The 27,666-nt window shown below is 43.6% G+C and overlaps 1 protein-coding gene across 1 annotated transcript; it reads left to right on the top strand.

The window, feature by feature from the left end:
- On the top strand, nt 1-27,666 carry OPN5 (opsin 5). Its single transcript, XM_010995432.3, has 6 exons — nt 1-130; nt 4,008-4,127; nt 8,405-8,575; nt 11,939-12,273; nt 23,546-23,787; nt 27,581-27,666. The coding sequence occupies exons 1-6, from the start codon at nt 1-3 to the stop codon at nt 27,642-27,644; spliced, it is 1,062 nt and encodes a 353-aa protein (XP_010993734.2). The 3' UTR covers nt 27,645-27,666.

Genomic DNA, 27,666 nt, shown 5'->3' on the forward strand with positions numbered 1-27,666 from the left:
ATGGCGCTGAACCACACGGCCCCACCCCCGGACGAGCGCCGGCCGCGCCACCTTCGGGATGGGGACCCGTTTGCTTCCAAACTTTCCTGGGAAGCGGACTTAGTGGCTGGCTTTTACTTAACAATAATTGGTAAGTGTCCTTCATTTTCCCATGCAAAGCCTGCATCTAGAAAATTCATGCCATGTTGATTTTCCACAAAGATGCCCGCACTGAGGTGGGCGTTCTGAGCCGAGGGGGAGACCAGGTGGGACGGGGAGGGGGTGGCGTTCCGGAGCGCGTCCGCATCTCTCAGAAACGACTCTGTTCGCTTTGTTGTTAGGGATTCACATCCCCTGCATCATCCACAGACGTTTTACCGCAAGACAATTTCTCTTGAGACTATGTTTCGTTTTGGTTGCTTGTGTAGTAGTAGGTCTGTCTTCTGAATAACAAAAATGAATGACAACGATCGTTTTATTAAATGGACTGCTTTTACGTTTCGAAAAATGCTTTTGACATAATGATCAGAGCGTAGGCTCAGAATGGGCCTTAGACCTCATCTGATTCAGCCTCTGCTTTTCACGACGCGGGGAACCGCGTCCCCGGGCGGAGCCAAGTGAGCACCGAGTTTACTTCCGCTCAAGTCAAGCTGCACCACAAAAAAATCACAGAGTGGTTTTGGTGAGAGTTGAAAAAAGAGTGTATTAATAATACACGGAAGCTAGTCAAGGGGCAAACGTTTTTGTGCCTAATCCACAGAGTGGTACGTCTGCTTCCAGGCTCTGCTAGTCCACGTGGTGGCCGCGTGTGGGTCCCGAGCGCTTGAATTGTGACTTTTCCAAATGGCCATGTGCTGTATGTCGTGTAAATAGATACTGAAGACATAGGACTAGAACAAATAATGTGACATAGCTCATTGATAATTTGAAACAACTGACTACATGTTGAACCTGTAACATTTTGGACACATTAGGTTAAATAAATGTATTACCACAAGTAACATGATAATATTTTTTCTGTGTTTAGTATGGCTACTAGAAAAACGTTACACCCGTATGTGGCTCACATTTCTGGTTTGTATTATATGACGTTTCTATTGGACAGCACTAGTCTAAGCAATTAGAGTCAACCACAGTACTTTTCTTAAATTCACAACCGTTGTTTTAAATTTGGGCAACCAGTGTGCAGATGGGTTACGTCTTGAGGTTTACCTGCCTTTAGTCTTTTCAGATGTTGGGTCAAGCTTTCTCTTTCTCCTCTCCTTCTCTCTTTCTCCTCCCTCACTCTCTCTCATCTACTCATCGCTGGCTAAGACTTTCATTTAACCTCCTGAAATTAGCCAAATTCATTAGAAAGTCTGGAGCCCCCTCGATGGTCAGTGCTTAACACTGAGTCAGAAATTCCACTGTGAAGGGATGCCCTGGGATCCATGGCTTTGTTAGGGTTATTGTTGTACTGATTTAAATTTGCATTCTTATAGATGGACCTTCATGCCCTTTCAAACACAAATATATATCGAGTGCCCATTCTTTGCTCCTGTTTGAGTGGTTGGAAACACAGCAGCGAGGAAAATGGGCGAACTAGCCTCTGTCCGCACAGGGACCATCTGGTAGTAAAATCTGCATGGCATTTTCAGTCAACATAAGCACTTTTCAATTATTGGAAAAGAGAGAAAAACAGACATCTTATAAATTGATTTTGTCTTCATCAGTTTTGCAAGGAATGAATTAAAGAGTAGCACCTTTAACCTGACAGATTTCTCCAGGGGACACAACGTAGGGAGGGTGATTCTTTCATTCCCCACCCCGGGTGGGAAGGGGAGAGGCAACTGGGCCGGGTGGGCAGTCAGGGGAATTTCTCACCTGGTGCGGAAATGGAGGTGGAAGGAAAATCGATGATCATATGCAAAGCGGAGCTCTGAGAGCAAGCCAGAAAAAGAGGTCCAGGAAGCCGCTGAGCAAAGGAAGCATCAGATGACTCAGAGAGTCAGGGAGTGGAGCCAGACGGGCGTTCAGGGTGAGGCCAGGGTCAGCCGGAGGAGCTGAACTCATCCTAGACCCCGTCTGGTGCTTGGTGCTGTATTGTCTGGTTTCACCCCCTCCCAGGACAGGTGTGGGGATATGCCCCGATTTCTTCTAAGGAACCAGAGTGGAATGACATTCTTGGTGAGCTTTGTGAAATACTAAAAGTCTTGGGGGGAAACTGGAAGATGAGAAGACAGTGTGAGTTTGGAATAGAGGAGAAATAAATTAGAGATCCATTTCCATCCTCTACACTTTGGCAATAACACTTCGTTTATTAATGGTCTATATAAGAGATGTACATTTTTTTTTTTGCATTCATAGAAGGATTTAGGATCTTGATCATCAAAAAAAATGACCCCCTCACTTAAGCTTTTACCTTCTTCTTGATTTCCTTTATGCATCATTAAAAATGTTTGCCTTTTCCTGACACTCCCCTACAGGGAAGACTGCCTGTGGGAATAATCTACATGCAACTTATAGAGAACAGGCTATTTTTGGATAAACTTTGGGCGCTGGGTGAAGCCTTATTAGTAAAGATAATCTAAGAAAGGGGAAATAACGTAATCAATATTCTCAACCGAGAAGGGTGTTTAAAAGAGCTTTGTGAATCAAATGCATACGCGTAGTCGCTGTTTCTAATCTTTTTGGATACGAAATAGGAGGCACGTGTTTGCAATTGTTCAAGCCATGTCTTCACATTTGAATTTCCTAGTGTGCCTTGCTCGCCGGTTTCCTTTAATGAGGCGTGGGTTTCTTTTTAGTTGGTTTTCTCTAGAATCTCCACAGTCTCCTCTTTTTTTTTTTTCTTTTCTCTCCTGTCTTAACAAAGCTAAAGAGGTTTTAATGGACCATCAGGCAGCGCTGACCCCAGGGATTCAGAAGTTCCTAAGAGCACAATGCAGCTAGTTTCTGGTGGTTTCATACCGTCAGCTGAAACACACAATTCCCCCCCCTCCCCCCGCTTGGCACCCCAAATGAATTGTGGTGGAGAAGTAGAAGTTAAAGCAGAAAACTCTGGGTTTCTCCTGTTAATACTCTCCTTATTCCTTACTACTAAAGGCAGCTGTACCAGATTCTCATTTATACACAGCTACACTATGAAGCAAGACTTCCTGAAGAAATCTACTCTACATGTTAAGCTATGGAAGTAGGTGTATTCTTTTCTTAAATAAAGTCAGTAGGGATTGGGTCTTTTTGGATGTAAACTGGGTTTGTAAGAGCTTGTGAACAGTATCTTTGTAATGCCAGAGGCCATCAGTCATTAATAAAAGGATATAAAAAAGTGGGGACACATTTATTCCTTTTGTTGGTAGGCTGGAGGGTTGACGGCTACGTTCTCTCCCTTTGGTGGGAGGGGAGAGCCCATATTATCAATTGCCACCCACTTCCCCTCGGTACCTAGTCCAGAAGCAGCCGCAGACACCCAGCATCCGTGTGTCCCAGGATGCAAGAGTCCTGGGATGTGTCTCCAGGTGTTGACCGTGTCCGTGCAGGGGGTCATGCCAGCCTACTCTGGCCTCTGCCTCTCCTGAACGCTGGTCCCCTCTCAGGAGTCCACAGTGATAGTGAAAGCACCTCATTGGTTTCGTCTTCAGACTTTGTCAATAGCCAAGAGGTTAACCCTTTTATCAGAGGGAAGGAGTTCTATAAAGCCAATAATCCATAAAAATGGCTAAGGAGATGCTCCATCCAGGGGCCAGTACAAGAACCGACCAGGGCTTCCCACACCCTCCGGAGCTTCACTGGGAAATCAGTGGTTCCTTTTTCTGGGTAAGTTCAGTTGGATGATCCCTGACTCCTATCCATTTGGAGGCAACCCATCCCTCGCCTGTCACTCACAACTCCTGCTTTTTATTTCATCTTCTTAACTTAGATTTTTATTTAGAGTCCTCTCACTACCCTCTAAATCTATGGTGTCCATGTTTGAAATTGAGAAGTGTTTCAGATCTGAGGGAATGCTAATTTCTGGTTTTAAAGATGGGAATTTATATTTTTCCTTGTAGGGATTCTGTCCACACTTGGAAATGGGTATGTCCTTTATATGTCTTCTAGACGAAAAAAGAAGCTGAGACCTGCGGAAATCATGACTATCAATTTAGCAGTCTGTGATCTGGGGATTTCAGGTAACACAACCATGCTGTTTCTTCTTTGGGGGTTTGAACGCCCCATTCTAAGGTCCTCCCTGGCTCGCAGATCACGCCCCCTCCCTATCTCCTTTTGTTCCTCACTTCACAAATCATCTTTACAGAGTTTGTGGTAAGTCAGTAGAGTGTTGTCTGGCTAAAGAGATTATCCATTAAACATATATTGAGTCCTTTCCATGTTCCTGCACCGTGAGATGCTGAGGATTCAATGTAAAATGACACTTGATACTTTAGACAGTTCCACGTGTAGTGGGCTGAGTGATTCAGAAAACAGAACCTACAGGCAGCCTCTAGGTCACTGTTTTTTAAATTGTTATTTTTATTTTATTGAAATATAGTCAATTACAATGTGTCAATTTCTGCTGTACAGCACAATGTCCCAGTCATGCATATACATACATACCTTCCTTTCCATATATTTTTCATTAAAGGTTGTTGCAAGATATTGAACATAGCTCATGTGCTATACAGAAGAAACTTTAAAAAAAAATCTATTTTTATATATACTGCCTAACATTTGTAAATCTCAAACTCCCAAATGTACCCCTTCCCACCCCCTTTCCCCGGTAACCATAGGATTGTTTACTGTGTCTGTGAGTCTGTTTCTGTTTTGTCGATGAGTTCATAGTGTCCTTTTTTTCCCCCTTTAGATTCCACATATGAGTGGTATCATATGGTATTTTTCTTTCTCTTTCTGGCTTACTTCACTTAGAATGACGATCTCTAGGTCCATCCCTTTTGCTGCAAATGGCATTATTTTATTCTTTTTTATGGCTGAGTGGTATTCCATTGTATAAATATACCACAACTAGGTCACTGTTTTGAGCTCTATTATATCCCTCCTACCCTTAAGGAAATCTGTTAAGACAAACATTGAGGGGATAAGGTCTTCAGGGTAAATGATGGGTCTGAGAGGTGAGTATAGGAGGGGGGAAGGGCTGCCCTTCTAATGACATATTTAATTGTGGCTTAGGGACTGATTACAAGTAAAGGAAGCTGCTAGTTCAGTGGTTCTTGAACTTGTCTGCACAAAGACGTTACTTGGGGAAATTGAAAAAAAAAAAACCAAAAAAACCAACCCATAGCTGGGCTTCATACCGTGAAGTTTTGATTTAATTGTTTGAGAATGTTACCTGGGTATCAGGTTATTTAACATTAGAATTTCCAGGGAAGTTTACTGTGCAACCACAGTTTTGAACCACTGGCTTATTTCTTGCTTCTCTGGCCTCTCTGATAATCCAGCAAGGAAGATCTGGAATAAAATTTCTCTTTACCTGTAATTCATTTTTACAAATAGGAATGATTTTGGGGTAAGTCACCTCCCTTTGTTTTTATGTATAAAATTCCAGGGTTGCCTAGATACACTCACATATGTGTTTGGATCCCCATTTTCCGCTACTTAGCCTATGGTGTTAAATTATCGAAACTGGGGAGATTGTGTTTGAACAGCATATACCAACCCCTCTTCCCGCTGGAAACCTCTTAGCAGTTTCCCATCTAAAGTATCTCTTTAAAAATGTTCCTGATACTTGTTTCTTTCTTCATGAGTGCATTTTTCTGCCACTGCCCATCCCTAAAAACAAGGCTCAATAGTAAGTGTCTACTTTGTGACACCCTTTGCATCACTATTTGTCCATTTGTCACACAGCAGTAGATGTGTTGCCCTCTTACTGAGTTCAGATGATCTTGGTTATTAGGGAAGACTTTACTCAGCATGGACAGGCTTAAATATCATGAGCTCTTCTGGGAAATACACATGCACATTCAGAGGAGCATGACATCTCAAGCCCTTTGCTGTAAAAATCGTCAAGACGAACCCCGGGGAATTTGCGAGGCTGCAAAAATGACTGCCATTCTCGGTATTGCCACGCGATGGCGGTGTCGCAACGTGAATGCTGGCGCTCCCGGTCAGCTCTCCCTGCTTCCCCCTGGCGGTCCTCTCTGGTACTGCACGTGAAATTCTTGAATAAAACCTGCCATTTCAGCCACATCCTTCACCACCCCTGCTGAAGGCTGGATTAGACTCGGTTTGAATAAAAATGTCCTTAATTGGTCGGATACATTGAAAATGCTTTCGACCAAGCGAGTCTGCTCTAGAATTGATATACCACCTCATTACTCTGCATATGTCTTTAGAGTAATTCACCAGAAGGCATTTTCTTCTGTAGGTTAGTTTTCTCTGATTAACTCAGATCATTTCTCCAACTCTGAATATCTCTTAAGGACACTTTTTCCCTTCCAATAAACCTTACATTTTTTTAAGTGTCTTTAAAATTCTTTTCTTGGTTAACTATATTCCATGATAAGCACCTAGAAGAAACACAACCGACAGACCAGACATATTTCACCTCTATAACTAATATTTGTTGTTTAAATATCAATGGCTTTTAATTGTGTATATGTGTTAGAATTACCCAGGGAGCTAATATATATATATATTCTGATGGCTAAGTGTTTACTCCAGATAAATTAAATCAGACTATTTGAGGGTTGGAGCCCTGGGCATTGGGATTTAAAATAAAGCAAAACAAAACGACTCTTCTTGTGATTTGAAAGTGCAGCCGGGTTTGAAACCATTCCACCTAAACATTCCAGAATGTCTGTCGAAACCCTTTGAGATCCCAGATGTTCTAGTTGACATCCCACAGGTTCATCAAACCTCCACTCCAGAAGGAGTTTAAAATACATTTTGCTCATGGATCCAAGGCACAACAGACACGAATTCACTCCATCTGAGTCACTGTCTCTATTGTTGTTGTTGTTGTTTTCCCCATTCACAAAAAAATTGAAGTATAATCAGTTTACTGTGTTGTGTGTTTCTGATGTACAGCATAATATTTCAGTCATACATGTACATGCATATATTCCTTTTCATATTCTTTTTCATTTTAGGTTACTACAAGATATTGAATATAGTTCCCCGTGCTACACAGTGGAAACTTGTTGTTTATCTGTTTTATATCTAGCAGTTAGTATGAGCCACTTTCCATTGTCTCTTTTGCTGCCTTTAGCACCCAGCCAGCAGACAATTATCTCAAGCTCAGAGTTTGCTCTCGCCTCTGCTTGGAATACTTTCCTTTTATTGGCTTGAATCTTCCACCACTGATTTAGCATCTAAATGCCGCATTCTCAGAGAGGTCTTCCCTGATCTCCTTTCAGAACACAACCACTTCTGTCTGTCTCCATCCTCAGCTTCATTTTCCTTCCCTTCACTCCTCACTACCCAACATGACGTCATTTCCTTCTCAGCACTCCTCACTACCCAACATGACGTCATATCCCATCTTATGTTTCAGATTGTGTGTTTCTATTGTTTCCTCTATCTGTTCACAAAAAAACCTGTTGATCTCAATCTCCACTTTGTCCTTGACACATAATGGGCACTGGGTAATTATTGGTTGAATAAAGACCAGTTCTTTTCCACCGGGTTTCCTCTCTGACAATGGGTTAGCCCCAGTAGGACTAGGACGCTCGGATATGAGGGTGCTCAGTCCAGCTGGTGGGAGTATGAACTAGCTGCCCAGACAACTAGAGATGTCTGCCTTGCTCACAAAGGTGCCCAGTAAATTGTGTTAACTGACTGAACTAAGAATATACCAAGGGAGGGGCACGCCTGGGAGGGGTGGGGCGGGCCGGCACCTGCAGGCTGCAAATATCAGTTACTTGGTTTTTCTAAGGTATTAAGGCTGGAGAACCCTCTTTCAGTAGTTAGATCAGACAGAGAATTTGGAGACCTTCCTCAGCCATTCCCTTCAAGGGAGGCTGAATGAGGAAGGTGCAGGGTGTGAATTAATGTAGAGTACTTTCTAGAAGAGATTGTGTGATTAAGGGTTTGGCAAAAAATCTCATTGTTACTATGGGTTAAGACTTTCATTAGGAAATAGAAATATATTTATGAAATCACTAAATTATCAGCTAAAAACTCAAACTAAATTTTGAAGTAAAAATACTTAAACATCAGAATACATAAATAAATAACATATAGTAATAACTGAATATTTATATTATAAATAAAAAGGTTATATAATAAAAAAGAATACTTTCTAGAAAATAAACAAACAAAACAAACACGAATGAAGACAAGGAATAAATAGTTTAAATCTCAGAGATTTGGTTCTGGTGGTAAACACATTGGACGTAACAGTTACTAAAACAGCTCTGTCTTGTCTGAATCGGAAAACTCAACAGCAGGTCGAGGTAGGCGGGTAAGTCTGCACTGGAGGGAACTCTCCTTGACAAACTGCTTGGTGCTCTAGTCGTAGGCAAACCCTTCACCATCATCTCTTGCTTCTGTCACCGCTGGATGTTTGGCTGGATTGGCTGCCGCTGGTACGGGTGGGCTGGATTTTTCTTTGGCTGTGGAAGTCTTATCACTATGACTGCGGTCAGCCTGGACCGATACCTGAAAATCTGCTATTTGTCGTATGGTAAGTAGGAAGGTTTCTATTCCCTGATAGTCAAATCTAGGTGGCTTGTCAGAGCGGTCCATGTTTTACCCATAGGGAATAAACAAAGACTAACCTCAGAGACCAGGAGCTTTTCTATTTGTAGCCTATCTTGTTCTAACACAGGTTTACAGATTTGAACTGGTATCGGTGTAGGTTTCTTTTAATACTACTTTTATGGGAATGTCTGGTGCTTGGCTATGATGGTTTTAAAAGTACCATTTCTTTGTATAAAGTGTGCAAGCTCTTACTGTGTTCTGCCTTGCAACAGAAGAAATCAAATGCGTTGAAAGGATGTTAGGTCTAAGATGTCTTAGCTGTTTCCCCACGTAGTAAGTATAATTCTAGAGAAGGATGTTTCTGATTCTCCTTTGGCGCACAGTCTCCCTGTAACTGCAGAGATGAGGAATTCTCCCCCAGGTTAGAGAGCCGTGCCTGAGGCAAGGACACCCGTACAGAAGTACCACCCAACATTCTCTTTGTGTGTGGGAACGTAGAAAGCTGAGTGGTTAAGAGAACTGGTGAGGGGTGAGCCCGCAACAGCCAAGTTCAGAGGCTAAAGGTTTTCTGTTTTGTTTTGTTTTCATGATTAGACCGTTCCACATGTGAAAGATAACGTTTAGTACTTCGGCTTCTTGGAGTTCTGGGAATTTACTGAATACAAAAGAGAAGCGTTTGCACTCTTAAGTTTATTATTGAGAACCAGCCACGACCAGGGACTAATACTGGTTCCCATTGCATTGTTTTGTACATCAATCTCAATCAGCCAGGTGGGTGTGACCATGAGGACACATCCTGAAATGGGAAAGATCAGGTTGATTTGGCACTCTCAATGGGGTGGAATTTTTCTTTATATTTTAAAAGTCTACAGTCCTAAATTAAAAGAAAAAATGTTGAGGGGGGGTGTCAAGGGGTAGGGCCATGGCCTGATGTCTTCACCATTTAGGGCGCTTTTTTTTTTCAGTGCTCAGTTTTTTTAAAAAAAAATTGCATCTCTTTTCTAAACAGTTTAAAACTTGCAAATAGAAAGAGCTTAAATCAAAAATTCCAATAAAATACAAAAATATAATTATACATATCCTGGATGATTTCAGAGTCAATTTTTTTCTGTAAACTTATTTTTGATCCTATCAAATAGATTTTAAATATATCTATAGCTTTATAGACGAAAAAGCAAGAAGTTTAGTTTCTAGGGAATATTTGAGGAATACTAAACCTCTATATCTCTGCTTTTTAAATATTTTCTTAACTTTAGGCTTTGCATCAATTAAAGAGATGGTACTGCCACTCCCTGAATCATGGCAGGGCACAGCTCCATAGGGGAACTGTTTATATTTTTCAGCTTCTTCTAAGGTTGATTCTCAATGGTCTGGTTTTGTCATTGGATTTGTCCCACTGGTAAACCCTCCACACAGTGTCTTGGAATGTTGGAATTAGAAGGCCACTTGGGGGCAGCAGGTAGCCCTTCTCTCCATGTAATGTGATCAACTGTTTTAAGGCATCCCTGCCGGACAGCCACTTGGCCTCTTCTTGAGAATAATTCCAGTGACCAGTGACGGGGAGCTTACTACTGCACAAGGCAGCCCGTTCTCTGATTGGTCTGCTCTCATTGTTACAATGTTATTCCTTATATTGAGACAAAACTGCCTCCCAGTAACCTCCACCCATTGGTCCTAGTTCTGACTTCTGGAGCAACACAGAACCAATCTACTAATCTGCTCCCTCCTGTACTTGACAGCCTTTCACCACACTCGAATGTAAGTATAAAGCACCTCACCAAGTAACCCTGACCATGAATGCTTACGCGCGTGCACGCCTACGCACGTGTCCATGCATACACGTGACTATCCGTGCCAGGGTGTTATCCGCCCTAATGGATGACCCAAAGCCGACAGCTATTGTGGCTACAAGATTGCTACCCCCCTCTCTGGTGGGCTCCTGAAATTTGCATTTCATGATACAAACTGCCATGCATTTGAAAACATAGAGACAAAAGAATCCATCGGTGGTATTTCTCGTGAGCATTAGTTGAGACAAACAGGGGAGTAAATATTTGCGTCCATGGAGCATTTCAAAGTTTCTAAAGGAGGCCTGGCATTTCTTCTTCTCATCCTTATCAAAATCTGTAAGCAATATATTTTTATTTCCTCCATTTTACTGCTAAGATCACTGATGTCCGGAAAGCTTACGTGAAGTGGGTCAAAGGCTGGAAATGAGAAAGATTAGGCCCTTCTGACCTCCCAGACCTCATGTGACCCTAAGCAGAGGCAGGCCTTAAGTCTGTGCTGAAGAAATCACTTGGCTTTTATTAAATAAGTTTTGCTATTTCTTCTCTGCTACCCCAAACCCAGGCAGTTAGGAGCCATGTCTCTGGCCCTTCCGGTTTCGGGCAGCAAGCGGGATGGGGAGGTAACTTCCCATGTAGGCAGGAGCCCCAGACCCGGCTGACCTGTCAGTGGTTGTACTGAGCTTTGGAAAATTATTGCTCGTGCTTTCCAGCTTTCCTTAGATGGCCGCTCTGTTTCCTCCTCTTGGAACTTGCTTTTGGCTAATGGAAACTAGTGCTGGAAAACAGAGCTCATTTTTTTTTTGTTTTGTTTTACTGAGAATATTTGCACAGAATTACTTTTGCAGAACGTGATACAGGTGAGCTAGATTCTCCACCTCTACCACTATGGCTGTGTGAGTGTGATTGTTCTGTTAACAATGTTTGAAGATTCAAAATCTGCTCTCGGCCAGCAGTCGACCCCTCTAAGATCACACCACACAGTCACAACCCTGGCATCAGCCTGCACCCCACCAGTGCTTAGGAAGAAGGTGAGGTGAGGGACGTGGGAGCTTTTAGGAAGAAGGGTTTATTAAAGACCCAGGCAATGCCTTATCATTTCTCACCTCCTCCAAAGACTCTACCTTAGATGAACCCTTAATACGTGCTTTTTTTCTTTTTTTTTTTGAGCTCCATCTTTGTAGTCTACCAGTTGGCCTCTTGCACTGGATAGGATCTCGAAGGTCATTCCCAGTGCTTCCCAAGATCCTCCACTGTCTTCAGCACCGTCTCATCTCTTTACTGCCACCTTTCCCCAGCTTCTGTCACTTCCCCATCCCAAGGCTCCCAGATGCCAGAGAAAACCCTCCCTGTGGAATCACTTCCAGTTTTATTCTCTTGGAAAAAGGCCCCAGTGGAACGCTTTTCCCTCCACCCCCACTCCCTCCGGCTTCGGTTACTGACCACTTCTCCCAGAAGCCCGTGGAATAACTCTTTGGATGTGGAATTTGACGTGTCAAGGGGAGGTATCCGGGTGTCGGGCAGATTACATCCTGGTAATGCTCTTCTTCCACCTCCAGGGGTCTGGCTGAAAAGAAAGCACGCCTACATCTGCCTGGCCGTCATCTGGGCCTATGCCTCCTTCTGGACCACCATGCCCTTGGTAGGTCTGGGGGACTACGCGCCGGAGCCCTTCGGAACCTCCTGCACCCTGGACTGGTGGCTGGCCCAGGCCTCGGTGGGGGGCCAGATCTTCATCCTGAACATCCTCTTCTTCTGCCTCCTCCTGCCAACGGCGGTGATCGTGTTCTCCTACGTGAAGATCATTGCCAAGGTTAAGTCCTCCTCCAAAGAGGTGGCTCATTTTGACAGTCGGATCCACAGCAGCCACGTGCTGGAAATGAAACTGACCAAGGTAAGTGCAAGAGGGACGATTTAGAGATGTTTTCTAATCACTTACGACGTCACAGGGTGAAGGGGGGGGATGTAGGACTTGGAGAACTTAGAATGTCCACTGTTTCTGTCCTTCTGAACTCTGTTATCATTTATTTAAACCTTTGCAGTACCTCCTTCCTCTGTCTCTCAGTCCCTTATTTACACACACACACACACACACACATACACACACTACTTCTAAGAGCCACCAAATTTGTACAGTGGGTCTACTGGGGGCTTATTCTCTCTGTTGAATAGGATATTATTGGTGCTTAAAAATTATTTCACTAATAAGAGCAGCATCTTAATGATTCGTAAAATACCTCACAGTATTTACTGTTTTGCCTGGACTTTGGTGGGCACGGTTAGAGACATTCCTTGTTTACAGAGTGAGAGCGCACCGCACCTGGTTTCCTTAACACGAGAGCAGTTTCTGCAGCACCGAGTCCCAAGCCCCTTTGGAAAGTGCTAGTCTCAGCGCTGGCCGCTTCTTCGATATTAGGGTCTCAGGGTGAGGGCGGACAACCTGAAAACAGACGAGGGTTTGGATTCCATCACTGGCACTTGCCGGGTTTGTGACCCAGAGTGAGCCACTTAACTTCTTTGGATCTATTTCCTCACCTGTGTAGCAGGAATAGTGGCGTCTGCCTCACTGGGTGGCGGTGGGGATTCAATGAGCTGAAACACGCTATCCTGTTGACTGATGCACGGACGATGTTAAAGAAACCGCAGTTCCTTCTTTCTTTTATAACTTTTAGGAATTCTGGTAAGGTCTAAGGCAGTGGTCTGTACACTTTCATGGTGTCCCACCCTTATATTGAAAAAATACTTTTCAGCTCATACCCTCAATATAAATGACATGTAATGCCATCACTGTGTTTTTAATATTAGCACACCCTAGTTTCTATCTTATATATGTATTTTTTTAATTGAATTACAGTTGACTTACAACATTGTGTTAGTTTCTGGTGTACAGCATGGTGATTCAGTTACACATATATATTATTTTTCTTATTCTTTGTCATTATAGGGTATTAACAAGATATTGAATATAGTTCTCTGTGCTGTACAGTAGGACCTTGTTGTTTATCTGTTTTATATACAGTAGTTAATATCTGCAAATCCCAAACTCCTACTTTACCCTTTCCCACTCTTCCCGACCCCGGTAACCATAAATTTGTTTTCTATGTCTGTGAGTCTGTTTCTGTTTTATAAAGAAATTCATTTGTGCCAATTTTTTAGGTTCCATATATAAGTGATAGCATATGATAGTTGCCTTTCCTGTCTGTTTCTATCTTACATTTTAAAGATAAAAATAAATGTAGATTGACGTTCTAATCATTCTTCTGGTATCCCCGTCTATCCTGTGGCCCCTTACTCACCAAACTTCAAGTGTCCTCACAGCTTTCTCCAGAGACCACTGGCCTCAGGGACCTGGAGTAACCCGGTTCCCTCCAGACCAAAGGCGGCTTCCTAATTAAGTCCGGACCTTTGTCCTGGTATTTTTTAAATATATATTTAATTCATTATTTAATTATTATTTTATTTTGAGGGGGGTGTTAGGTTTATTTATTATTTTCAGAGGCAGTGCTGGGGACTGAACCCAGGACCTCATGCATGCTAAGCATGTGCTCTACCACTTGAACTGTACCCTGCCCACCCGCATCCTAGTATTATTTTTCTCTCCAAATTTCAGATCTTTTGACGTTGCACAGGGACCGCCTGGCTGCACAGCGTGAGCTAAAGGTTCTGCGTGGTTCTTGTTCGCCTTTACTCTCTAAACTCCACATCTGAGTAGGAGGAAGTTCGAGAGAATTTTTCATTTCTTTAAATCTGTGCCGATAACCTAAAAATAGAGCAGATCTACAATTGGCTGTAAAGTAGGGAAAACATTTCCATAAAATGCAGGATCATGAATTAAGTTCTTCACTTCCAGCTCTTCTTTTAACTCTTCCCTGTGATTAAAAAAGACTAATCCAAATAAATCAATCCAAGTTCACTGTAGCTGAAACTGAATCCAAATTCCGTTCTGTACCCAGTGCTATTGTGGGAACTGGGTGAACGCAACAGAGATAGCAGCGTTCCTTTCCCGCAGCTCCTGGACGGGGGCCCGCGGAACCCCGCGGTGTCTGGGACGCAGGTGCATGGATGTTTGCTGACCTTGCAGCTCTGCCGTTTGGCAAACCAGGAAGCTGCCGGGATGTTATAGGACGTCTCCGGCCTCTTTCCCATCTCCAGTGCTCCTGGCCTGGAGACACGTGGATGGTCTTGCGCAGTGAGTCTGCGTCTTCCTACCGGGGAGGCCCTTCTCCCGTTCCTCTGAGCCTTTACTCGTCATCCTCTCTGCTGCTGGTTGAATTGCTCAACTCAGCCCGCTCACAGCCGGCTTTTGCAGACACCCTCGCATCCGGTTCTGTGTGTGTTCTTGAGGACAGGCAGCTTGTTGGTCAGAGCTTCTGAAGCACATCATGCGTCCGCGTGGAAGCTCAGCTCACACCGTTTAATTTGGGGGGGGGGGGCTAGGTAATTAGGTTTATTTATGTCTTTATTTTTAGAGGAGGTACTGGGGATTGAACCCAGGACCTTGGGCGTGCTAGCGCGCATGCGTGCTCTGCCGCTGAGCTGTGCCCTCCCCCTCCCACCGTTTGACTTGTGGTACCGTTCTCCTTGACCTGCACTGCGCAGACCAGAGTCCGGCTCACGTAGACCAGATTAACCAAAGAGGTGCTAAATGGAAAGTGTAGGCGTGCATGTGCATGACTTTATTGTACACAGATCTTCTAATCTATGCTTTCAATAACACTATGCTATATGTAATGTCTGTACTAGATGTTTGTATTTCATTTGCAGATATAAAACCTATATGAAAATAACCTGAACAGACAAGATTTCTAATTATTCACATTTATGCCAAAAATTTAAGCCAAAATTCAACCCACGTCGAAAAATAAACACAACTTTCCATGGCGGCCCCTTCTGTACTCAATTTAAACTGTTTTCAATTACAATTTAATTTTGATCTTGCTTTTCTGTACTGGGTAAAAATAAGTAGAAAACCCTTCGCTGGGCCTTTTCATGGTCTTAGAAGCCGGGTCTTCCACCCCGCTCCCTCTCAGGGTCAGCAGTTGGTTCATTTACTTGGTGCTTCGGATCGCAGAATGGCCTGGTCCAAAAGCTTATTATTTAAAGGGCATCTCCTGGGATTCTGAAATCAAAATCATTCTTTTTTTTTTTTTTTTTTGTGCTCTATTTATTTCTGGGTGGGTTATAATCTGGGCCTACTTTTTGCCAGCCTGGCCTTGTCAACTTAAAAATCAACGTTCCATCTATAAACCTTTCTCCACATTGTAATTTCCTTCTAATTAATGAAAAAAAATGGTATTGTTAGACTTTTATAGCAGGCTGAAATTTCACAGACTACAGAAATTGCGGAGTGTGCAAAAGAAAAAAAAAAAAACCCAAAGAAACAAAAAAAATAAAGAAGAAGAAGAAGAAGAAGACAACTCCATTTCTGTGTTCTTATGACTCGGGTTCATCTCATCTTTAAGCCTGCATGTGACCTGGTGAAACTACCAGCATTACACAATCAAGATAAATTCAGTTGAATCAGGGTTTCCTCCCCTTCCTAGACTCTGTGTAAGTTCCAGGGAGGTGTTCGTGACTCCACGGGGCCCGTGGGTGGGGGCTCCTGGTTTGGTTGCTGTCATTTATTGGCCCTGGTGTTGCTGAGAGAGCTAAGTTTCCCTCTGGCCTCAGGCGTGGGTTGTCGTGGGTCACTTTTCATTCTTGTTTCAGCCTCTTAAGGCTTATCAGCAATTCCAGCTACTCCTCCATCGTTGGACCACAGCCCTTCAGGTGGATGTTGGGAGGCGGGCAGGACCCTGGGAAGTGAGGCACAGGCTTTCTGCTCTCATATCCCCAAGTGCATTGAGGGTCTGTTTCTCCCCGACCCCATCCCTGGCCCCTGCGCTCAGTCCAGGGCCGTACCTTCAGGACACCTTCACAAGGTCAGCTTCCACTTCCTCTGTTGTCCTCCTTCGCCGTTGGGCAGTAAGCCCTCCACCCATCTTGGGGTGGGACACCTGGCCTGTGTAGCCACGTACATTCCTGGAAATTGTCCACACAGTGCACTTAATGCCCGAGTCCTGCAGGTCTGTGGCGGCAGATACTCAAGGTCATTTTTGTCACGCTTGAGACCCTTTCTCTCAACAATTTCCTCTCTTGAAAGTTTTGAATTTCTGTTTTGAAGCTCAGAAGCTGAGAGACGAATGGCTTACTTCTCGGGGCGTTTTCTGCTTGTAAAAACCTTCATCCCGTTGCAGTGCCTCTTTCTGCTGCTCTAATGAGGGGAAAGGCAGAGTCACAGGAAGGAAATACTCAAAGCATCAATTAATTCTTCCAGATATTATTATGCTGTGCACACGGGTACTTCATATTTATTCATTTAACACACAGACATCACTTATGGTGTTCCAGGCAGACCCCGTGGACCCCTGGGTTTCTTTAAATTTCTCTTCTTCGAGGACGCCTTCCTGAGCCCTCCTGGCTGGTTGAAGTCCCTCTGCTGTGGGCCATCAGAGCGCATGGTGCATCCACTTTTCTGAATGACACATCTTTGTGGCTCTTCTGTGCAAGACAGTAGCTGGGTGAGGGCAAGTGCTGTTTGCGTGGCTGCCACCTCCTGTCACCTGCTAGTTGCTTAACCAGCATTGCTGGTACGACACCTAACAGAAGACACTACGTTAACCTAATGCATTTGATCGGTGTTAATCAGTTCCTTGACTCCCCTCCCCCGCTCGAGTGCCTCTGTCCCTTTTATTTTGTTTTGCTTTGTTCGTTTATACTGACTGTGAAGTCTTTTTAAAACTCATAAATGTAAGCCTCTGCTTCCTTCAAATGACTCCTCCCCCTTATTGCTCATTGAACCATATTCACCATTGAGGATTCAGATCAGAGAACCCCCACATGGACTCTAAGTGTAGTTGCTGGGAAAGCTGAACTGTATTCTTTTCTTCTTTTTTTAATCAATTGATTAATTCCTTTCCTCTGGTTCATCTTCGTTGTTTTTAGCTTAACTCTTACTTCCCAGAGAAGCAGTCTCCAAATTGAATCTGAGTCCTCCTATTTAAACGTTTCATTGCTGCTTTTTCATTTCCCTCTTAGAACCTGTCCCAATTTATAATTAATTACAATTGCATACTTATTTTGGGGATTATTTGTTCATTGCCTGCCTTTACTACTTGTCAGTAAGGCCCCTGGGGGTAGCAACCATGTCTTTCTGCTCACTCTGTGTCCTAAGGACCCAAAACGATGCCTCAAACATATACAGATATATTTGTTGATGGAAAGAATTTCAAAGAAGGGGTCAGGCTCAGTTTTGCCACTAGCTCACTGAGAAATCTCACATAGCCGACATTTGTTAGTTATTTTGGCTGCCAATGATTGAAAGCCTTTCCAGGTCTGAAATGTCCACGTTGAGAAACTGTCAACGTCCTGTGTCTTGCTGGGGAGTAGCGGGGGAGGAACAATGCGTCTGTGCAAAGATGGCTTCTTAATTTAAAAGATGCACAAAGATCAGTTATTAATTTTCCAAGATTCCCTTGCAGCTAGAGTGAAGTTTTGACCCTAGGTTCCAGCCATAACTGCCTGTCTCAGGAACTAGGGGCACCCGGTGGAGACTGCTTCAGAGGACACTGCTATAGAAGCCGTGGTTTCTGTATCAGAACCGGTTGAAGTCATGGTTTTAGGTATAATTTCTGTCTGCTTGGCCCCAGTTCTAAACTGAGCGTTCCCAGTGATGCTGTATCTTATCCAGTATCTTCCTTTTCTGTCTCACTCAGCGAAAGTCCATTTCTGTTGCTTGCGGTTCAGAATCTTGAGTGACTCGCCTTGGGAGAATCACATAATCTCTTTGGGCTTTATGTGTGAAAGGAGATGGGGGAAAGGAATTAAGTGATACCTTCTAAAACTCCAAGGCTGTATGAAAATGGCTAGCGTGGTGGGGTTGTTTAAAGCTTTTATCACCAAAACCACCCGGCCTCTGGACTGGGCACTCGTTGCCGTCTGAGCAGCAACCTCCCCACCTTGAAGGCTTAGTTCATCTGTAGTGAATAATGTGATATCTCCCTTGTTTGGTCGAGCTAGGTACTTATAAACGTCTATGTTCTGTTCTGTAAGCCAGCCACCGCCTAGTCAGGCAATACTGCGATCAGCTTTAGACCAAAACCCCAAAACACAGATGGAGAAAGTGACATGATCTAATTTACAACCTCCCCTCCAGTCACAGCTCTCACTTGTTTATGGAGTAGGGGTATTTTAAGATTTGAGAAACTTGCAACTGGGAAGCGCAGAATTCTTCTTTTTCTTCTACTTCTAGTTTCTTTTTAAAGTATGAACTAATGTTTTCTAGTTGGATCGCAGCCCAGGCTGACACGGCAGAGGCACCAAAGCCCTCCGAAGTGTTTTCTTTCTCGGTGCCTGAAGGTGGGTCTGAGACAGTTGGCCTTTGTTGTTGTTCTGCTGATAAAATAGAGGGAAGGAAGGAACTCAGACTAGACATGTTTGGAGTTGTCGAATTACTTAGTTTCTTAAAGGTGATGTGAAAGCTAAATATCACCACCCCTGCTTGATATAAATGAGGGAACTGAGGGCTGAGGAAGTTGGGTCACGGTTGTCCGACCCCCCCATCTCCCCCTTGCCCAGAGGGTCTCACTCAGTGACAGCTGCCCACAAGTGGACGGTAGTGGTCTCGTAACTGCCATTTATTGTTGCACTGTCATCCATTAATACCGTTCTCCCCTCTGGTTGGGAACAGATCCATATACCTGCTGGCTCGAGCCAAGGTAGGAAAAGCAAATCTGCTCTGCCTGGGCTCCTGCCACCTGTGCGCTTCCTGGAAGCAGGCGGGGACCCTCCCCCTGCCCCATCTCTCACTGTGCAGATGTGGTGAGCTCTCTTCCCGTGACCTTATCTCATCCCAGCCACTGAAATATCTCTGTTATCAGCAGTCTAGCTGGTTCTGGAGTGTGATTCAGTCTTATGGTTGGTGGAGAATTTATTCCACGTCTCTGGCCCTCATTGTAAGCCTTCACTCCCACATCAAGCCCTCTCCTCATGTATTTCATTATCCAAGGCCAGCACTCAGCTTCCAACGTTGGCTACAGTCTTACTTCTGTCCGGGCAAAGGAGCCTGGTGCGAGGAACTGAAGTGGCAGGTCTCAGAGAGGCAGGGATTCTGTCTCCCTCACACTGGTCAGTGGAGCTGAACCGTAATTGGAATCCAAGTCCTGGAGTGTCTCCACGTCAGACTTTTCTGCTCTCCCACGTGGCCTCGGCACACAGACAGGACAGGACTTCCCTTCTTGGACGCATTTTCTGCTGTAATGGTTCAGACGTATCAGGTCAAGAGGCAGAGCCTTGTATAACTTGGAGAATTTACTTTCGACTCTATTCTATTTTTGCTTCCATTGGTTAATTCCCTGGAATGGATCCATATGGGCAATATTGCTTATGTGACACTTGATGCCAGCTTGAACTGGAGCTGGAACATACCGATATCCTTTGGTTTGTAGCTGCAGCAAGATATATTTAAAATCAACTGGGTTGCAGATGTGTGATTCTTTTGTAGAAGCTAAAACATGTATTCTGTGAATTTCCTCCCACAAAACCTGTCTAATTTAAGAGTTGGAGGTTTTTGCTCCCTTTCCAGTGAACCAAAAGGCAGTGACAAAAGTGAAGCACTTAAAAAATAAACAACTTAGAAGAAATTGACAGGAATAAGTGCCTGTGTTAGAACTGGTTTAAAGATGTCTGGGAGAGAGATTTTGGAAAATAGAAAAGAGGAAACTCAGAAATGTGGGAAGTAAGGAACAGACTGATGGGAAGATTAAATGTGCTCCAAGTTGAGTAGAAAGTTCTGGGATCACTGGGTGTAACAAGAAAGGTTTGCAAATTTTTGCAATCTCTCTTAAAATTATTTGAATACTTAATATGATATGTGGAGTATATTTGAACATGAGAAGCTTGTAGAAAACGATTGTGCCTCATATTAACTTTGTATTCACTTCAAAAATATAAGTAACACTATGCAGTGCTCTTAGAGCTAAGCTTTTATCTCTCTTTCTGCTTTAAACTTGATTCTAGTCATTCAGCTTGAAGCATTTGGCTTTACTCTAACCTCAGAGAAAGCACACCGATTCATTTGCGATGTGTTTAAAAACCACGGTGTATTTAAGTCTCCTGTGTCTTTTTAAAAAAGGATAACAGGATGCACATGTTTTAAGTCCTTCCTCTTCCCCGTCGCCCACGCCCATTAAAAACAGCAAATACGTAAAATGGGGAAATATTACGACTAAGTGCTAATCTGTTTCTTGTCAATGCCTTTGGCAGCAGCACAGAAAACAGCTTTGGAGACACTGTGAAGTCATCTTACGGCTCACCGAAGGAGACAGGATGGAGCTGTGTGAAGTTCCCAGACACCTGCTAGAGCAGGCTTTATTTATATAGTTATTGTTTGGGGATTTAGGAAAAAAAAAAAAAAAAGACCCTCCCTGAGAGCTTTGGGGCATCCATTCCATTTATAACCAGAAGTCACACAGACCAAACCCTGACACCATTTCTCCTGGGTAAGCTTCTGCAGAAAGATGGAAAGGCAAGCAAACGGGAGAGCTGCATGTGTGCGCCCGCCTCGCTGATAACTGCTGAGCACAGGTGAGCATTTTGGCTCAGGACTCTAGCGCGGGGGCTGCAGGATGTGCAGGGTGTCTGGGTTCATTTGCTTCATCACTTTGGGACTGAGATTCTCTATTTGCAAAATGGATACTGTTTTTTTTGTTTTTTGTTTTTTTCTGCAGTTAATATTTAGAAATGAGCCTTGGACTTCTGGGGTAGAAATTTTGAACCTGAGACTTTCAGGTAGATTCCCCATGCTTCCTTTTGGACACAGCACACAAATGTGGGGTTCTCAGGGCGAGGACACCCTACTGGCAAGCCATTCCACTCTTCAGGTAGACCGAGGGCACGGACCACTTCCTGCACACAAGAGCCTTGCTCCCACTACAGCACCTTGAAATGCACATGCATACAAATGACTTCATTATAAGAAAAACTTCTCCAGTTGGATTTCAAAAACAAAAAGGCAGGCACAAATATCATTGCTTGAACTATTATTAATAAAACATTTGATGTCCCGTTTCTCGTCCCTGATTCTCCACGCCAGCTTGCTGTGACCTGGATGTTGGGAATTGTCACTTTGCTTCTTCAGCAAGGGGGTGGGGGAAAGAGGAAGTGGTGGCCTGGCCTCAGAGACCTCCATCCTTTCCTCCTCCCAGGATTTGAGGGAACTCAAAGGTAAAAGGAAGGCTGACTTTTCCTCAGACTGCCTTATAAAATCCCAAAGGTGGGTCTGACTATGCTCTTTCTGGTCATGTGTCCATCCCTGTTCCTACGATTGCAGCCAGGGGCGCGCAGTCTTCTGGTCAGACTTGGGTCCTGTGATTCCTGCGATGCCAACTCCAAAACCAGAAGGGACGAAGGTGACACTAAGGTGGAAGAGGTACTGGGAAGAGGAAAAGAAACACAAACACACACCACCAGAGTTCCACCACACAGAGGGCAAACTTGACCACCATTTCATTATTTATCTTACGGAAAGAATATTCTTGCAGATTACAGCAGAAGGATTCTTTGAAGTTAGCGCAGTGTCTCTCAACTGGGGTAAGACAAAACCCACACCTTGGACTTCCTTTGCCGGTCTCTGTTGACTGAGTGAATAAACAATGACCTTTCACCCTCCTATTTCTTTTTTATTTGATTTATTTTTCTAGGGGAGGAGGTAATGAGGTTTGTCTATTTACTTATTGCTTAAGTGGAGGTACTGGGGGTTGAACCCAGGACCTCCTGCATGCTAGGCAGGCACTCTGCCCCTGAGCTATCTCCTCCCCTGGCTTCCTATTTCTTCCCGTTGCATTTTAGTTTATGGGTCAATCTTCCTAAACACAGCTCTCCCACGTCTCCTGCTCAGAATTCCACTAATGCCTCCAGGCACGTGGAGTGAAGTGCAGGCTCAGTAGGACGTTGCGCAGAACCCCAAGGACATGGATGTTGGCTGTCTTTCCAGCTTCGTTTCTCTTTGCTGCTTTCTTATACTCCAGAGTGACATGCTGCTTGCTGTACAACCTCACACAGACCTGTCTGCGCCTTGGTTCCTGCTGGTGTCGCCAGGATGCCTTTACTTCCACTTGCCAACGTGCGGGTTACATGCCACGTTCCTCATGAAACCGTTCTTACTTGGCTCCATCGCGAGTAGTTTTGTCCTCCTCCGACTGGCACTTAAACCCCGTTCAGCTTTGTGCTGTAGGTGTTTGTGTTCTGGAGGGTGACAACCCAGGCACAGAGGTGTGCTGGCGTCCCCAGCTGCACTCACACAGTGTCTTACACAAAGCACTTGCTAAAAAAAGATGTGCTGAATTAAAGTGGGACAATCTCCAGGGTCAGACAGAGAGTCACGGGTACAAATTAGAACTACATTCCTAAAGGCGGTGAGACACTAGTCAGGGTGCTTTAAACCCCATCTCTAACCAGTCTGTGGTCTGGAAGTTAAGAGGCTCCGAAGGTAAATATAATTTTCTGAGTGAGAAAAGCACTTTCTGGAAAAACCTCATTTGATACCGCTGTGCCATTTTGGTTCAAGCTCGATCACTCTCTTTTCTTTTGTAGCCAGTGAATTTCTACTCCCTGAGCCTCAAACTTGAGAAAAACTTGAGCCCCAAGAAATAACATTTAATAGAAAGCTCTGAAGAAGATTCCTATTAGAATTTCAAACAAGGGCAGAGTTTCTAAGTTTCCTGAGGCAAATATGAGTGATTAAAAATTTCATCAAGGTGAACATAGTCTCCATCTAGCTTGTAAGTGAATGTGGGTTGAGAAGTCGGGAAGTTTCAGGAGCACAGATGTCTTTTTAGTGTGATTTCCTGCTCAATGTAGGCATAACTGGACAGCTTTTGTGGGGTTAAACCTTGGGTCTTTGTGTGCATTCAAATCCTAGAGTGGAGAACGCACAGGCTGCTGTAAATGATAAAGAATCCTTATAACTTCTGAACATCTCAGAAGTCCATAAGAAATGATTCTGATTGGCAAGATACATGAAAAGCCAATAGACTTTCTTGGGTGTAAACAGGCTACCATCTTTGTCCCCTCCCCATCATTTCCTCCGGGTGTCTTGATTTTGTTCTCTTGTCACCTTCCCTCCCCAGGTGGCCATGCTGATTTGCGCTGGTTTCCTGATCGCCTGGATTCCCTACGCCGTGGTTTCGGTGTGGTCAGCTTTTGGGAGGCCAGACTCCATCCCCATCCAGCTCTCCGTGGTGCCAACCCTCCTGGCGAAGTCAGCAGCGATGTACAACCCCATCATTTACCAGGTCATCGATTACAAATTTGCCTGTTGCCAAACTGGTGGTTTGAAAGCAACCAAGAAGAAATCTTTGGAAGACTTCAGGTACAATTTCAGAAACTGGAAGTGGATGACACCTTCTCTGTTTCTAAATCCCCTGGGGTTCAAGCCACTAGGCTGTGCTGCCTTCTTAGAGCCAGAGGTCATCACTGAGTGTTAGCGCTAGAAGGACTTTATTTTCTCTTCATTAAAATTCCCCAAATCAAGTAATCAGGTACGAAGGAGTTGGACCACAGGTGGAAAGGGTGAGAAAAGTGGTTTTGTTTTTAACTGTAGAGCAGCTAACTTACGGAACCACGCCGATCTGAGCAGTCACCTTGTATCACTCTTACGTACGTGGAAGCAAATCCATTTCACTCCGGTGCTACTGTGCTACGTAGCGTTGAGCCAAAATTAAGCTTTCACAGCAGAAAAGATTCTCTTCTTTGAGAACATTTCTACTATTAGCTTAAAGTACAAGATGTGGATGGGCCAAGGCAGGGGAATCAGGGAGATGACTTTTTACTTTCTGCCAAGTTCTTTATTTTATTTTCACAACAGACCCATATGATTCCTTCTCTCTGTCAGATGAGGAAACTGAGGTTCAAGTAAGGTGAGGGTCTGTTTGGCTTCAAAATTCAAGACCCCTATGTCTATGTCTACTTGCTTTAAACCGATAGTCATCCAAGTTCAAACACAGTATAAAAAGATCTACGTTTTTATACTCCCTTCCCTGACGTTTTGTGATTTTGATGTCCTATTTTACATCTTCTGTTACACGATGAACAAATCTGGGGATCCAGCACCATTTTTCCTAAAGACCCCAAAGTCCGAGGGTGAAAGACTAGAGGATGATTGGTCGTTTTGTGTGCCCACTCAGGGCCAGCCTTGGTGAATGTGAAACAGGCACCGCATCCCTGGTCGGCAGCGAGAGGTGCTGGGGAGGCCCCTTAGTTCTTAAGCTCGATGGTTGCGCATACTATTTTCTTTGAGTAAGTAGGGAACGGAGGAGAAGTGTAGAAGTGACTACAAGATGTGGGTTTTCACCTTGTTCTCTCACTCTGCTTGAGCAAGTTGAGCAAGTGACAGGTCTTTGGACCTTTATGTGTCCTCAGCATGTAGGTAGGGCATCAAAGAAAAAAGACTTAAAAAGGCACAAATGAAAGGTAGTGTTGTCAGTGGTGCTATGGTTCCAGGGGGGAGAAACAGTTTCGAGGTAGAAGGCAAGTGTTTAAGAACAACTTTGCTATTTACAGTAGTTCTTTATCTTTGGGAAAATGAACTACTTAGAGCCTAGGGCTGGGATGAGCTCATAGCAATGCCTGTCTTAATAAGCCTTATAAACTTATTAATTATTTTATTAACATAATTATAAATAATATAATAATATATAATATAATTTTATTACATAATTTATAATAATTACAAACAATAAATAATATAATAAATAATAAAAATAAACAGTAAAATAATAATAAGTAATTATTATTAAATAATATGCTTAATAAGCTGTAATAATTACACAAAATGCCCATGTAAAGGGGGCTAGGTGACAACAGTTTAGTGTTTTTTCTTCCCCAACTTGTTGGTGGTTATTACGTGCTTTGTTGAGTTGAATATAAATTCAGATACTAAAATGCATCTATTTTGGACGTGAAACACTTTGCCCTTGTCAGCTATTAATACTGTAACATGAATGCAGGTAGAAAGAATACTTTCAGTACAGCAGTTGTGGGAGAAGACGGTGGGGGCACTTTTTCATCCGAAGGAGGGCAGAATTGGACAGGAAAGGCCGAAGGCAAATTCCACTTCCCTTATAATTTTGCTTGAGACTGACTCTGGGTTCTGTTTAGTCGCTCACAGGTGTGACTAGCACATCAGTATTCAACACTTAGCGATGCAAAGAGAGACATTTATGTAGAAGAAAGAGACCTCGGGCCGCAAACCTTTGGAAAGATCAGCCAGGCAAGAGAGAATTCGGTTCACCTACTCCTCTTAGCCGTTTATCTGAAATACAGCAGTTGCCTTGCTGGAGGACCAGGGCCAATTCCCGACCCCAGAGTTTCAGCTTCTGGTGGGAAAAGCAGGCAGTAGTGCTGAAGCAGGCTGGACGCCTTGGATTCTGGACATCGAAGCATCTTCAGGGAAATCACGCTGAAGAGATGTGAGGAGCTGGCAGATTTTAGCAGGATCTGCTTCGGAGGAGAGTCAGAAGGCTGTGAAGAGGCCACCAGATGTGGTTTTTGTTTTTGTTTTTGTTTTAAGCTTTCCCAAGAAGACAAACAAACTGCTCAAAAGAATTTTATTTGTCTTTGTTGTTATTTAGAAGCTAAGACAATGGGTCACGTAGAAGCTTACAGAGTGAGGTCAAGTGACAGGAAGCCAGTTCAGAGGGGTTAACGTACCACCAGAGCAATTCAACTGAATTAAACCAGATTAATTTTATCCTTATCTTTCTTTTTCTGAGCTCTCAACTGTATTTACTTATAATGGGAAGTCCTCTTGGGGAATATTTTGAATTCAAATCAAAAAGCTAATGTGTTGACTATGAGATCGTGGAAGTAAATTTTGAGTAATTGTCATGGTTCACTAAAAGTTAACTCACTGCTTTTTTTTTTTTCCTCTGAATTGAGTCCCCTGAAATTTTGGTAGAAACTGATGAACTGAAGGAAAAGCAACATGGCCAAGAATGCTTTTTGAAATGTTATTACTCGCTAGGCTACATTATCCAGATGTAGCCTCCCGTATTTTGTGAGCAATGTTTTTGTACCCTGGCTGTGTGTTAGACACACCCAGGGAAATTGGAAAAAAAAAAACTGCTACCTGGACTCCAGCTGCAGGAACTTGGATTGAATCGGTCTGGATGGGACCTGAGCTTCAGTGATTTGGCTGGTTCTCCCTCCCAGATGATTCTCCCACTTGGTCATTTTTGACAGCCAGTGACCCAGAGTCTGGGAAAGGGAAACACTGACACGGGGGCTCATGGAGTCATACGCCTCTCACCCACCTACCCAGCAACTGGTGAGGCCACCCACCCCCAGTGACTTCAGATGCGAGGCCAGTCTTGGGGTGGGGGGGGAATAGAAATGCTCAAAAACACCGGGGGTGCATAGAGAAGGACCACATTCCATGCCCCTAGAACTTTAGTAAAAGTAGAGAACAAAGAAGAACAAAGCCCCAAATTCTGGCATTGCTTGTAGTCGATCCTCCTTGACCACCTTAGTTTAAATGCTGTCTTTCCAAAGAGCATTCTTTCAGTGGGTGAGCCCACCTGAGTGGTAGGTAGGTGTGCGGTGAATTTCGTCCTAGAGGATAAGAAACTCACAGGAAATGCTTCATAAACTAGTGGCTTATTTTTGGAAAGCTCTGCCCAAGGGATTTCTTGACTTTGAATATTCTGTTTAATTAATTAATTAATCTTTATTTAATTTTAACTCATTTTATTTATTTTATTTTGCGGTAAGGAGGAAATTAGGTTTATTTATTTAAGTGGAAGTACTGGGGATTGAACCCAGGACCTTGGGCATACTAGGCAGACACTCTACTGTCTGAGCTATACCCTTGCCCCAACTTTGAATATTCTAAACTAAATTATTATTTTTCCATCTCTTTTTTTAAAAAAATAAAATCAAACCAGCATCTTTATTTTCTTAGTGGAGGTACTGGGGATTGAATGCAGGACCTTGTGCCTCCTAAACACGCGCTCTACCACTGAGCTATACTCTCCCTGTCTATCTCTTAATTCAAGTCTTGAGCGTATAATCTTCATGGTGCTCAAGGTTAACATGATATACATGCGTATCTATGAGATATATAAATATACCCACTTTCAATTGCGTTTTCCCCCTCCTCCGTCTAGGCTGCACACCGTGACCACAGTCCGGAAGTCTTCTGCTGTGCTGGAAATCCATCAGGAGGTATGAAGATGGACACACGTTACTCTCG

The sequence above is a fragment of the Camelus dromedarius genome, chromosome 19 (genome assembly GCF_036321535.1).
Source record: "Camelus dromedarius isolate mCamDro1 chromosome 19, mCamDro1.pat, whole genome shotgun sequence".
Lineage (NCBI taxonomy): Eukaryota > Metazoa > Chordata > Mammalia > Artiodactyla > Camelidae > Camelus > Camelus dromedarius.

Excerpts from the sequence above, each read along its gene's own strand:
- OPN5 (XM_010995432.3), top strand. The coding sequence starts at position 1 with ATGGCGCTGAACCACACGGCCCCACCCCCGGACGAGCGCCGGCCGCGC. Across the intron at positions 131-4,007 it reads CTTTTACTTAACAATAATTG|GGATTCTGTCCACACTTGGA; the intron begins GTAAGTGTCCTT and ends TTTTCCTTGTAG. Across the intron at positions 8,576-11,938 it reads AATCTGCTATTTGTCGTATG|GGGTCTGGCTGAAAAGAAAG; the intron begins GTAAGTAGGAAG and ends TTCCACCTCCAG.